The sequence below is a fragment of the Diaporthe batatas genome, assembly GCF_019321695.1.
Source record: "Diaporthe batatas strain CRI 302-4 chromosome Unknown Contig00013, whole genome shotgun sequence".
Lineage (NCBI taxonomy): Eukaryota > Fungi > Ascomycota > Sordariomycetes > Diaporthales > Diaporthaceae > Diaporthe > Diaporthe batatas.
Window position 1 is genome coordinate 1,363,894 of NW_025408560.1, and position 14,097 is coordinate 1,377,990.

The 14,097-nt window shown below is 51.1% G+C and overlaps 1 protein-coding gene across 1 annotated transcript; it reads left to right on the forward strand.

Annotated features, from left to right (window-relative positions):
- Window positions 1–3,677: 3,677 nt before the first annotated feature.
- Window positions 3,678–6,603, forward strand: KVR01_010596 (uncharacterized protein). Its single transcript, XM_044791322.1, has one exon. The coding sequence runs from the start codon at window positions 4,244–4,246 to the stop codon at window positions 6,401–6,403; it is 2,160 nt and encodes a 719-aa protein (XP_044640755.1). The 5' UTR covers window positions 3,678–4,243; the 3' UTR covers window positions 6,404–6,603.
- Window positions 6,604–14,097: the final 7,494 nt, after the last annotated feature.

Here is a 14,097-nt window from a genome sequence, read left to right on the forward strand (position 1 = left end):
AGAAGGTATATAAGTATGTGGTGCCACTATGTGTAAACTTTAATTTATCCTAAAAGCTCGCTATAAATAATAGAAATACACAGTCATTAACTATAAATATCCTCATATATTATCCCTATTATGCTAGCTTAGGTGTTAAGGCCGTTATTATTAGTTAGTAGGGCTGTCTCTATAGAATATCATTTTAGAAGGTAGTAAGTAGCCTGAGGTAGCATGCGCCCTAACTACTAGTCTCTTCAGATTAGTTCTCACTTATTCTTCCTACTACAGGTGTCCTCCTAATCTAACAATTTAAGGTACCTAGAGTCTCGTGATTCTACTCGGATACTAAGTCAAAGCGTTGCATAGGACGCTCTAACCAGAGCATAAAAGTAACACAACGTACATATGTACCTTCCGCTTTTTCCTGTGCAAAATTCCGATCTCCTCTATAAAAGCAAATATCCGACAGCAGCCCAGGACTCATCATCTCATCATGCCATATCGCTCTAGTAAGGGCCATACTTAAGTACCCAGGCATTAATATCCCCAGGGCTTGATCAGTACTACTTTTCGAGACTAAGTCCACAGTTTTAGCCATTATCAGAGTTCCAAGGTGTCTTTGCAGCAAGTGGATTAGAATCACGCCTACAACCCTTGCTTATAAGATTGTATATTCGTCACAAATGGAAGCGAAATCAGCGAGTTGTACCTTTGGCTGCGATGAGTCTGAGCATCCAGCAAGCCAAGCTGTGCCTGCCCGGCGAAAGCACTTGTGGCTCGGCATACCTAGGTAGATTCATGATGATGCATCCATTTCCCCAGTATATCCGCCCGCTTCCAAGGTTGGCCACTGCAACGGGGATGTATGGCCTCCATCCCGGGTGGAGTCAAAGGAATCGTACAGTGGTCAACTATCCCCACTCAACAGCACCAACAGTTCCCTCCTGTGGAGCCCCGCGGAGAGCCCGTCCCATGCTTGATAGCTCAATTGACTGCTTGACGGCTCCTCTTAGCATTCACCACCGGGACAATGTGGAACTCATTCCGGCCGAAGGTGGACAATTATTCTTCCTTGAACATTGTCCAAGCGAGAATTTCACCGAACTTAAAGACCTCAAAATTTCCTCCCCAGAGTGTATATAAGTCGAGGGTGCAATTCAGAGAAATAAAGAGAGAGTAGACCAGCTGTTATGAAAGATATAGAATCTTTGCTTCAGGCCGTTCGTACACTCCTCTGGTTTCAGTGCAGTATATTCGTTTATTCGCCAAAGCCGTCTCATATTTGCACCCCAGGGCCTGTACGCTCAGGATCCTCGAGTTGATTCAGGACTGGCAGGTCGACTGGCCTTGAAGTTTGGCCCATCCTGCTTGCTACTGTCTCCTAGGGAAATACTGTTTTGTTTGTTGTGCGAACACTGGCCCCTGCCCAGAGTGATTGTGATAAGGTAGATAGGTGTACGTGCAACTCCGGCGTCTCGCCTGTTTTGGCAGCGTTGCATCTTGCAATCTCTTGATCCGCCTTTAAACATCTTGGGCAACAAAACTGTGTTAACACATGCGCTGGTGATATGTCATCCAGAGTTCATCATGAGATTCTTGCATCAGAGTACGGGGATCAAGGGTTGATGAGCACGTCACTTGTTGACGAGTGGCACAGCTTGCCATCGTCAAATCTCCTGCATCGCCGTCAAAACGCGCGACCCTGCGACCCTGGCCTTCTGTCCTTGACCAAGGAGAGTGGTCGAGGAGCCGCATCATGTCCCCACCTATCACATTGCATAGGCCGATGCGTTATGTTGGCTGAGAGCCTGTTTGGTCGTCGGCTACGGCGGCTGCTTGCCCGCTTCGCGACAGCACCGACTCTTGACAAGGACCAGGGGACTTTGGAGATATTCCTGGGAATTACATGCACCAGGATGAAATCATGTGAGTTGGGCATTGGCATTGCTTTTTCTCCATTCTGAGCCGCGCGATTGGTCCGTGAAAGTAATCCCGTAGTCGACAGCTCAAGATCTCCTCATCAACCGAAGTACTTTTGACCAACTTATGAGGCTGTGGGGGACACTGCCGTCGGGGAACCCAACCGAGGACAGAATTGGTTTAGACTCGAGAAACGGGCGTCGCATCGAGACACACTCATCAGTTCTCGTTCCCGGAGGGTGTGGTGAGACGAACGCTCCACATGACTGCAGCTTTTGGTTGCCCTCGGCGCTTCGGTCTTCAGCAAACACGCACGGCTCGAAGGCCACCCCTTTCATCTACTACGTTGCCTCAGCCCAAAATATTGAGAACTTAGAAGGCAGAACATGACAAGAAGGCTTCAACCGACATCTGTTGCACTCATGAAAGTCAAGTCCTCACATTCAGGGGATCCTCAACGGTCGACGTCGGCGATGGTGACATGCAAGCAGATCCTAGACCCACCCAAGCCAGGCCGGAAGCCCTCCGCGGGATGGGTCTCTCTGTCGATGTTGGCCTCAGACCCCACCGGTGATGGAGACCTGCGTGCACTTCGTTTGAGCAATCTACTGTGAGGAGACCCGCCGAGACCATGGAGCGCCATGGCCCGGGGTGCAACATACTCCACGTCATATCAGCCTTGATCTGGCACCAGGAGTCGATTGCAACCTGCACACCTCGCGGCAACCTTTTCACAATCAAGCCACTCCAGCCGTGGGCACAAAGGAGTCCCCGTTACGTACGTACACTGTGTGCACCTTTTTTGTGAGTGGCCGAGAATCAACTCTGTCACGTCCGCTTGCCCAGACGCAGTAAGGGCCGACCCGACACTCTGGTAAATGGCATTTTATTGCAGCAACCCTGGTCGTTCTTGGTCTGTTGGCGCCTCGGGCGAAGCAATGTCGGCGTTGATCCCACCCTCCTGCGTCCTGCGGACATACGTACTCGCTTGGGCACCACCTGGCTGCCTGGACTGCCCGACTTGCCGACAAATTCTTCTTGCCGACCTGCCCGAGAAATGGCGGGAAAAGGCCTCCCGCTTGCGTGGAGCGTCCGCAGGTGAGCGAGCAGTCCGCATCAAAGATCGCACCAGGCCACTGCCCTTCATTTTCATTCCTCTGCTATGAAAGATAATGTACACCTTCGCATTACATACAAAGTTTCAATAGCAGAGATATGGGTACCTGTAACATGCCAATGTTTCTGACTTCGGATCAGGGACTTTAGCATGGCCAGTGGGACACTTGATCTGTCGCATTGTAGGATCCCAGTGAAGTCTCTCCAGATTAGCTATCCAGCTCCAGATGCTATACTTTCGCTTATCTGTTCGGAAGCTCAGTGGCAGGAACGCCTACCTGCAACTTGTCGTCCGGACCCATAGACTGGCCTGGCCTAGGATGACTTTGGTCTTAACCCTTCAAGGATTGCGACATCAAGTGGAGACTGTCATGGCCTAATTCTGGCTCCAGTAGGATGCACCGTGCCTCAGCTCATCCCGTGCTGCGGAGGACTTCTGTCGAGGAGTAGACGTCCCGGGATCTTGACCAGCCCACGCCCCCCCGAGCCCTAGAAGATCACGCAGCCTGCTTCGAGAGGGGCCACACTTTCGACATCCTGCAGCACAGTGCCTGGTTGAAGATGCATGATGCAGCCCTCACCTGCAGCCAGGTGCAGCAGGTGTCACTGTCTCCACCGGGCAGGACAAACAGACTGCACGTTTAATACGTACTGTGACTCCGTCGTCAACATGCACGCCCTCCTGAAGTCAGGAATTCCGAGCTGTGAGTCCACAGAGAGGATCGGTTCCCCTCATGGTGCCCTCCAATGGCGCTTGATGGCCTGTCCCGATGTCCTGGAAACGAAGGTCAACAGGCCTTGTGGCGTCTCAAACCGTGCTCTTTATTGGCAATCTCCTACCAACAGACAACTGCTTTGCGCTTTGCGCAGCAGGTATGGTGGGAGGAGGCAGCGGGGCCCAGGCGCTTTTCCCCCATCTCCCCCCTTTCCAGTCACCACGCACCACTGCTTCGCAGCGGGGCTTTATCGACTCTGAGAGGCTTGGCCTAGATGGCCGCCCACTTAACTTGAAGACGTCCTGATAAACCAGCCGGCTGTTCTTCATCATCTCTCCCTGCTCCGTTGCTTTTCCTCCCCTTGCTCCAAGTAAGCAACCTCTCTATCACCTCAGAACAGCATATTAGCCCAGTCCATCTTCGGAGGAAGCCTGTCTAAGATATTACTCCCTGGTCTACCTTCTTCCTATCGTGATACTGGGTGGCACTTCCCAGAGAAGCGTGATCCGATGGATGGGCCGTCGAGAAACCTGCCATTTACTCGTGGGACCCCTTTCGAGAGTGGCCTGCGGCATTCATCAGCCCAGAACATGGCTACTGCCTCGGTCGAACCTAACCAGACGGGCCCTCAATGCCACTCGATATCCCACACCAACCCAACATTCTTCCCAGTCGGTCGCTCTCTGCCTCCGATCCCAAATTTACACAACTCCAAAACCTACCCTGCTCACTCCATCAACGATGGCGGAATATCGCCACGGGAGGTTTCCGACAACAGCTCCGGCTTTCCTGTTGCCCCTTACGGAGACCATTATACACCTTGCCAAGGTCTACAGTGGCTCCATCAGCCGCGCCAAAGCTTCGACTCCATGCGTGTGGCCCCAAATTTAACTAGGTCTTATCCCGAGGCTGGCCAGTACCATATACCCATCGACCCACAAGAGCCTGAGTTCAAGAGATGTAGGCTTGGGTCAGCGAACTGGTCTACATCACTCGAGGTTAGCTCCTGGGAGATTGACGCCTTGGCTGTTGCGAAATCCAGGCGGGCTTCAAATCAACAAGTCTCTCTGGCAGATATGCCAACATCTTCTTGGACCACTCCAGCACACTCAACCACAAGCTCGTCTCCTCCCGAGATTTCGCTGGGAAACTCACACAAGAGCGGTACCTGGCAGCAGCACTCTTTGGCTTACCCAAGTCCCCCTCAGTGTCTGGATGACAACACCAGACGGCTAAGCTATCGAGGACCATCCCCACGGAGGACGTCGTCTGTCTTTTCTGACGGCGCACTCACTGGAAGCCCAGAAGCAAGCTGGAGCACTGTAGGCTTTGACGGCCACAAATCGCCACCTACAAGCCCAACTATTACTTCTACCACTCTAGGATTTGATAGCCGGCCATGCTCAATGGGCCCTGGCGAGTCGACTCCGACCTTTGAGGAAATCTACGACGTTCCACAAGTTGACCTGGCACCTCGACAAACGGAGAGGAAGTCGATACTTGAGAGATTCCCGATGAAAATATTCATGCGGATCATGGTCCATTGCGATTGGAAGCAGCAAATCTTGCTCAGGCGTTGCAACTCAAACATGTACAACATGGTCAGACTTGACGCCATACCTTGGGAGATCAAGACAGCCATCCTTTTGTACGAAGAGAACTTCAACCCCGAGAACTTCAAGCCATCAAAGTCCCAAGATGACCATGGATCAGAAGAACACGACTCAGATGCTGCGCCCTCTTCAGACAATGAGGGGTCACTTTCAAGCAAAGCTAAGAAGGGAAAGAAGGGACGTAGGAAAGATGTATCCAAGTCAAAGCCACAGGGGAAAAAGAAGCAGGGCGAGGAGGATTTCAAAAAGTTCGCATGCTACTCATGCTACAAGATCCTCCCATCATATTACTTTGAGGGAAGGAACCTTGAGACCAAGACCGGCAGGACCGGTACGAGCCAGAAGAAGCGCGGGCACAACAACCAGTCGGGCAAGAAAGTCGACACGCGTGTTGAATACGTGCAGGTCATCTCAGTCGATCCCGGCAGCCCTCCGGAGTGGCTTGTCGAGGACAAGGCAGAAGTCAAAGCCACAGACGTCGAAACGTACGTGACGGAGTACATGAAGAGAGGTGTCAACTGCGACGACCTACGTCTATACTACAAAGACATCACCTCAGGCACGCACTGTATCGCACCGGTTAGGGGTGTGAATCCTTTCTTCACGGCATCCTCGTCAGCAACGCCTCAGCAATGCGAGACCTACAGACCGGTCTACCCGGTCGAGCCAAGCAACAGCCCCGGAGTCGGTGCGGACAGCAGCGCCTACACATACGAACTGTGCATCCCGGAGAACTCTGCGCGGGATGAGAACCCGATGGGGAGACCTCGCTTCGGACAGATTACCAGAATATGCCAGCCGCAGCAACTACAAGAAGGACCACCTGATGCTCATGGGTTGTGTCTTTCGGCCCCGGCGCCACAAGTGAATGATATCATCGCTCTTCGGCGGTTCTGTATACTCTGTGGCGCAAAGTATGGGGCATATAGAAGGGATTGCAACCGCAGGATTATCAACATGGAGGAGGATGGGTTTTGGGTCTGTGACTGCCGCAAGGTCAGGCCGACGGGCGTTGGGAGAAGCTGTCCGGACTGCGGCAGGAGTGTAATTTACTAGGAGGGACTAGGGGGGGTGGTCCTGTCATTGTCTTCTTTACGGGGGTTTCTTGAGTTCACGAAGCGTTCTTGGGCGGTACACTTGAATTTGCATTTTTGGAGGTCGGTTGTATGCAGACCTTTGATCTTTTGACTTCACGGAATTCTTTCTACAAGATGAGGCTTTGCTAGGCTTAATCCCTGATTCAATCTTTCTTGCTCAGATCAGGACTCTGGTCGCGCCTTTCCACACACCTATCATCGACCAACGAGCGCCTACGCCTGTAACTCGAGAGGCGAAGCAGGGTCTACAGGCGCACATGGTCTTGCCAACAGAGCCACGGCCTAATGCACCCAAGAGAAGCCTTGCCACCAACAACAGGGCCAGGCGAACAGGCAGGCTTTCAAGGAACCTCGGAAGCGGGCCGAGATGGCTCGCCCGGCCCGCGAAGCATAATAAAGTCAGCTCGGCACAGCCCCCACGTCAACTCGCCCCGGGGCTCAATGATGCCCGTTGGTAACCGGGTCTCCTTTCATCTGGCCGCCCAGCCTGCCAGGCCTGCCAGCTAGCTAACCCAACAGGAAATGCTGACAACCGCGCCAATCTCGGTTGCTGGCATGGGCCCTTATGTAGCTTACGGTGGCTCTAAGCGCGCAGTTGGGAGCATGGTACCTAGGTAGCTTTGTGCCTGAAGCCTCCCTTTGCCACTGGATTTGAAGTGGCGTTGGCCAAGATGAGATTCGAGGCTGCGATGTCATCCCTGTTCCGTCCAAGCCTCTTCGTGTCTTGCGTGGTGCGCAGCCCCGTTTTCTCTAGAAGATTGTTAGAAGTGGTATTTCCCGGGGCTCCCTCCATCTGCTTCCTTGTGAGCTCCTTGACCTCTTAGGAGTTGAATTTACACGGTGAATCTGACCTGAGCCATTTAGCCTGTCGAGACCGAGCAGAGGATTGAAACGGGCGAAATGGTCGGTCGCTTAGAATTGTGACGAGAAATCGTTCATCCCCAGTCCCTGCTCATTTGGCCGCTTGGTTTCCTTGTCTTACAAGGTTCTTTGTTCCTTCCACCAGCTACTGCTGCAGACCGTTGGTTCGTGGGCTTCCATGGTTGCTATAACCCTTTTGAGCCACCAACAGACATACAACCTTGCATGTCCATCCACACCACAACCTGGCTTCCTCCACTTTCATTATCCAGCGATCCCAGAACATCTCCCAGCACATCAGGGGCCATGGCTGCATGTGAGTCAATCCACTGGGTCTCGAATCCAGGCAGTCGCTTGTACCTAAGTACTCCCTGTCACTTCCACTGTGTGAGCCAAACGGTGCTGCTACAAGCACTAGAGGTCGGGAACTTTCCGTATCCTTACTTCGACCTCATGCAAAATGTAGAAAGTGAGCAGACACTTTTGGGGGCCAGCAGATTCCGTTGTGGGGAACGGAAATTCAAAGTCAAATCTGCAAGCTTACCTTGCTGATTTACCGTGTCTCCTTCTAGCATCTACCACAACGGCGAAATCCTTCACGAAATACATCTACGTGCATCCTGAAGTGATCACGTACAGCACATCAAACCGCAGCCCCCAACCCGTCCTTCCCTCAAGCGTTTCAAAGATATCCAACCTCACATCCCCTAGGACGTGGCTCTGTTCAAACCCGCCCCGCCCAAAAAAAACAACAAAAAAACTTTGCCTTTGATCTTCTCTTAACGGAAGAACTACCCCCATAAAGTATAAGCACCTTCGGTCCCGACCGACTCAGCAGATCACAGCCATGCCAAGAAGCAATAACCAGCGGTTTATCGGAGGCTAGACACGAATCAACCGATAGCCCAATGCAGACTTGGTCGACGGCTGTCACATTGTGGGTGGTAAGGCTGGAAACGTTTGCACTTGCCGACTGGATCCGATGATAAGCTGCTTACCGCGTCACCAGGGGCAGAGAGCTCAGCCACTGGCCCGCCTGCCAGTAAAGGGAACACTCGCGAGGACTGTTGGGCGGTAGCTAGCCATTCAGACCCTTAGCCGGGACACACATGCGTGTCTGCCAACAACTGCCTCACACCCACCTATGTGATAGGTAATGTGACCTCTCATGTGCAAAGGGGTAAGGGGAAAGCGCCCATTCCATTCCCCACAAGGCCCGGAGGTACATGCTAGAATTAGACACCTCGTCTAACAGGCCGATTGGTTTTCTTCCATCTACGTATGGGGTGCGCGGATCAAGTGAAGAAGAGTGTTGCGTTCTCACACTCACGGTCTGAGATTACAGACACCTCGTCTAACAGGCCGATTGGTTTTCTTCCATCTACGTATGGGGTGCGCGGATCAAGTGAAGAAGAGTGTTGCGTTCTCACACTCACGGTCTGAGATTACAACACCATCTCGTGGTCTTGTTGGTTAATGATGACTGGCTGGTGGTAATCCTCAAGTTAATCCGGCACCCGCGGCCATATGCCATGCTCATGAGTTTCGTTTCACTTTGGTCCGGAGAGAAGCGAGTGAGAAATTTCCACGGATGGAGCCTCTAGCAGGTCATTCCCTGATTGATATCAAATTCGACCTTTTCCGCCTGAGAGCGGGGCGCAAATCATTTGAGAAGGGTCTTAGCCTGAGATCGTTGGGCCTTCCACCTCACTTTCAGGAGGATATCCTGAAGTATGTTTCACATCCAGTTCTAAAGTTTCTCAAAGCATTTTTTGCCCTATCAGTGCTACCAGCAGCCATCAGTCACTCTTTTTTTGAGGCCGATGCAACAACGCCTAACCGGCCGCTCGTATCTGTACCGACTGTTTCAAACGCATAAGATATCGTACGTACATAAATAATAAGACATTCTGCCTGACTTTGTACGAGGTCAACGGACGGCCCCGCCCCAATCGAAAGTTCTCGGCCAGGGGTCGCAATCAAGGGATGGACCCCTGAATGGAGGCTTTCTCGGGGCAGTACTTTGGGGAGGGCCTTCATGAACCTTTCCAAATTATCACTTTAGGTACCAACGAATTACGAACTAATCTGAGTAAAATCATGTCTGCGGATCTTCTGTGTGCATGCATTATGATTGAAATATGTTGCTGGGCTTCGAACGTGTAATTTCCTGCTCAAATCTTCAAGTAGTGCAAATTTGAGTCTTGCCCTGGTTGATGGCCTCCACTATCGTCTCGTCTATGAAAAGCCATGCAGCCACCTGGGCCGCGTCCAAACAGTTCGTCAGCAGTCCAAGATTGAGGAATGCCTCCATGTTTTCATAGATACCACCATGATCCAAAGACTTCAAAAACAGCAAGCAGCCAGGATGATATGCAAAAATGAGGAAAGTGAAGAATGAAGTGACCGCCTGCTCCGCCTGTCCTGGTGTTTCCATGCCAAACCCTGCTTGATGCCCACGTAAATGCCGTCAAACATGATTTCCGTAGTTTTCCTCATATCTTGTTATTGGGAGACTTCCGAATGCAAGAAAAGTAATGAAAAGATTGCATCGTTGCCGCATGGCCTTAGCTGTTGATCCTCGTGCAAGTGATGGCGTTCTCAGAGACAGTTGAAGTTGAGTCCAGTGTTGGGCAGTACTATAGGTTGGTCAAGTTCAAGGTCAGCTAAACGGAATTGATCTTGAAGATCAAACGGAACCAGATACTAAAGGGAAATGGAGCAGAAACTTTCAGGTTCTCCACGGCATTGTGCTCAGCTCTGGTGCTTGTTTGCTGGCTGTACTCACTGCGGTGATAGTGGGAGCGGTTGTAGTCACAGACCTCAAAGTGACTGTGGTTGTGAAAGCAGGCATTGTTATTGTCACTGTTTCTAGCGGCTCTGCTTGTGGTTCTCCATTGGTGTTGCTGCTTGCTTCGCTGATAGCCTCACCGGCTATGTCCTGGTAGCTACCGTAACTGCCATACTTGCCGTAGCCACCGTAGCTTCCATAGTCCTGATCCCGAGTAGTGATGCCAAAAAGCCTCTTGACGTATGAGCCAAATCCTTGGGCCAGATTGCTGAGCTCCGGATCGTCAACCAGTGAGTGGGGGCTAGGTACTGGTGTGGGAGCTGGGGCAGAGGCAGCCCTTTGGCAAAGAAGAATGGTGATGAAGGGATAGAGGAAGAGCATCTTGGTCCCATTGGAAGATGTTGTTGTTGAAACAGTGCAGAGACTTGGTCTACCACCTGTCAAGCCATTGGGTTTCCCACCGGCATGGCAAGTTCATATCTTTTACAGCTTGATTTCGGCATGGCATCTGGGCCCAACCGTTGCCTTTGTTACCGGGATCAGCCAATCCTTTCTATCAACCACGGCATCCAGACCAAGGGATACCACCACTAATCTAAACGTAACATTTAGGAGAGTCTGGAGCCTTGTCTGTCCTTGGGGTGTCTCAGACCCTGACAAACTGCCTCACATGGATGTCTTGATGGCGTTGTATGGCTTGTTTATGGCGTACACAAGCCACTTCTAGAACCACAGAGTGAAACCTGTCAGCTGATTGGGCTCCATCATTCAGCATGAGTAGTTGTATTATCTTCAGCAGGTGGACTGATGACCTCGCATGCAGGTCTTTGTCTCCACCCTTGTGCAATGTGCAACTATGGCACGGCTTGGCTTTCAGCTAGAATATGTGAATATGACAGGTCCAAATGCTGCTTGCCATCGAGATTATCCCACAGTGCTTATCCCGCAGCGCTTAGTTGATTGGTTCCTTCCGGCGGGCCATGCCGTCCCCATCCCTTGCGGCTACAGCCAGACGGTAAGAACCGCTGGCCAAGGCTTTGATAAACGGATACCTTGGACCGAACTTTGATCGTCCCTGAACCAGACGCAGACCTCAGGAGACTTGTAACAGTCCACTACCCTCGGGTTGACTTGTTTCGGTAACAAGGTGTCTCTCTGTGTGTCAGTCACGACAGGCACACCTGGCCAGAAACAGACCTGGCGCTTAGGGTTCCCCTTCCGAAGAAGGAAACCTTTCGTCATACCAACACATGATGAGGTTTTGTCTGAGACATGGTACACGAGATCCGGGTCTTCTTACACATCAAGCTGACCCTTTCAAAGCAAACATACTGGCGACTCACTGCTCTGGCGACTCACTGCCCAGGTGTTCTGGCGACTCACTGCCCAGGTGTTCTGGCGACTCACTGTTCTGCCGGCCCCACAAATCCGAGCCGAGTAGGTTCAGGTCCAGACTTTGATCCAAGGAGCCCACAAACTGATGTGATATCTCCGGAAGCACTTTGACCTGCACAAAACTCGGTAGTACAACAAAAAGCTACACCCGGGAACTATCCGCCAAGAGCAAAGTCAAAGCCCAGGCCATCCTACAGCCCCTTTCCGGGCCATCTTCCAGTCCAGTCCTTGCTGTCTAGCTACAGCCGGCTTGTTCTCTCCCATCCGTGAGGTACCTGGGCTGTTTGCTGTATGGCTGAGTGATCAGCATCGTCAGCATTGTTCTACCAGGAGTGCCAGTCATATCTCGGTAACACCAAGAGCAATATACCCACGTCTGACAGGACGAGCCATTGTTCTTGATTCCGGGGACACAGAGCTCACAACCACCACATCCATCAAGCAGGTCTTCAAGGAGAGAATCTCTTGACAGATACCCAGGAATCCAGGCCTGAAGTTGACCCAATCTGAGAGCATCCGAACTTGATGCTGCTGAGGATCTCGGGACAGTTCCCTTAACAATACTTCCCACACACAACATTTGTACGTCCGATTCACCTTGCCCCAAACGCCTCTATGATTATAATGCTGACTCTATTACCACAGAGTCATTCGGAATTCTGGAGAAAGCAGATTTGAGACTATCAGGAACTTACTTGTCCCCTGTGAGGGCAAATCCATAACCTGGGAGTGGGTTCACACCAACCACTGAGGGCTTTTATCAACCCAGTCATTGCTTGGTATGTGTCTCGTGGGGCATTGCTCTGCCCAATTAGTTGCATCTTGTGTCTGTTTATGCCAGGTATTACCCAAAATTTGGCTTTCATCTCAACGAGCACACAACAATTGCTGTCAAATGATAAGGACACAAGTGTTCTTCTCAGCATACCATGATCACTGACCTTCTACAGGATCAAATTTGTCGGTATTGAACCATTGTCTTCAGGCCGACACACTAGACAACAACTTCTCTCAGATACAAGGACCACAAGCCTTGGATACGCACGGGTGGACAGATCTAATCCTCCTTGCCTCACTCATTCATATTTGACTTCCAGGTGCTCTTGCTAATTCTTGCTGGACCTCACCACTGGAAACATCAACTAGCAGCAAGTGAGGTGTAAAGTGAGCATCCGGCTCCTGAACAAACCTAGTGAGACCATCAAAGTCCACCAGCCTTCCTTAATCTTACCAGAGGATATCTCTCACAACTTTGAATCAGCCAGAGTTGGGCCACGGAGCATCCAGTTCCAGCTCGGGTTCTTCAAGAAATATTGTGGCCTCTATCTCGGCAGTTCTCCAGGGTATTTCAAATCACCAGAAAAGCATTGGTTTTACCACCAAATAGGTCCAAGCAGATCTAATTAGTCATTCTTTTCCCCTTTATCTCCTTTACACACACATACACAACTCTTAAACTGCTCCGTTTATCTACAGAGTCGGAAGAACAGCCTGCAGTATCGTCAACAGGATATTGGAGCCTTTATACGACGGTTTCTGGCCATCATATCTCTGCCTGAACATCGATCCGTCCGGAGCCTGCTACAAGGCCATACATTCGTCGTTGGATCAGCGAAGACGGTCCACGACATATCACACGACAAGCGATACCAGACTCATACATAACATACTCACCTCCTCACACTCATCACCGGATCAGCAAAGACGGTCCAAAAAGATATCGCAACGGAAAACGACCTGATTGATTGACCGGAGTCATACATAAGGCGTCCGGTCTCCCATATTCATCATTGGCTCAGCAGAGACGGCCCACGACATACTACAGGGGACTTATCTTCGTGTCATACACAGATACCCACACTCACACACTTGAGACCATATCCCATACCATTGGCTGGAGCTCCTGGGACTCGACGATCTCACTGATCGATATTGCTACTTCTACCGCGCATACACAACATACACACATACCCTGTCATTTACAATATTGACAGGAATTCTAGCTCCTGGTCTGTCCGTCGATGAGATACGAACGGGTTGCGGAGCGGAGACTGGAATTATTGCATGAAATTTCAGCAGGCGCCCATTGTCGCCCACCTAGGTACATAATCGAGGAGCACTTTGTTACCCTAGGGTACCTTGAATGAAGACGAAGCTATCAGTCAACTCTAGCTTTGAGCCCTCCAATCAGAGTGGACAAGCTGTAAGTAGAATTCCATTGTCTGACCCAACCCTCTATCTCTGCGCACTTTTCGTCCGATTTCATGCCGTCCGATTTTGTGCCGTCTGGTTTCATGACGCGCTATCGCTATTGATTGGTGGCCTGCTGGGTAACACGTTCACACCTGTGGACGGGCCTAGTGGAACTATCGGACGAAATCAACAGACGAAATCAACACAACAATGGCAACCTTTGTTTGAGAATGAATCCATTGAATGGTTTACTGACTGAATTATCCAGAGAAGTGTTGCCGTGGCTGGCCTGGCTTCACATACTTAAACCCTCCGCGATCTCTCCCTCTCTCATCTCTTCTCGCTTTGCTCAAACTCCAGCCATATCGCTTGATTGAACGCAGATACAACTTTGCGAAAACCTCTGGCAACTC

Bases quoted from the DNA above. Each gene is read 5' to 3' on its own strand.
- KVR01_010596 (XM_044791322.1), top strand. From the start codon at position 4,244: ATGGATGGGCCGTCGAGAAACCTGCCATTTACTCGTGGGACCCCTTTC.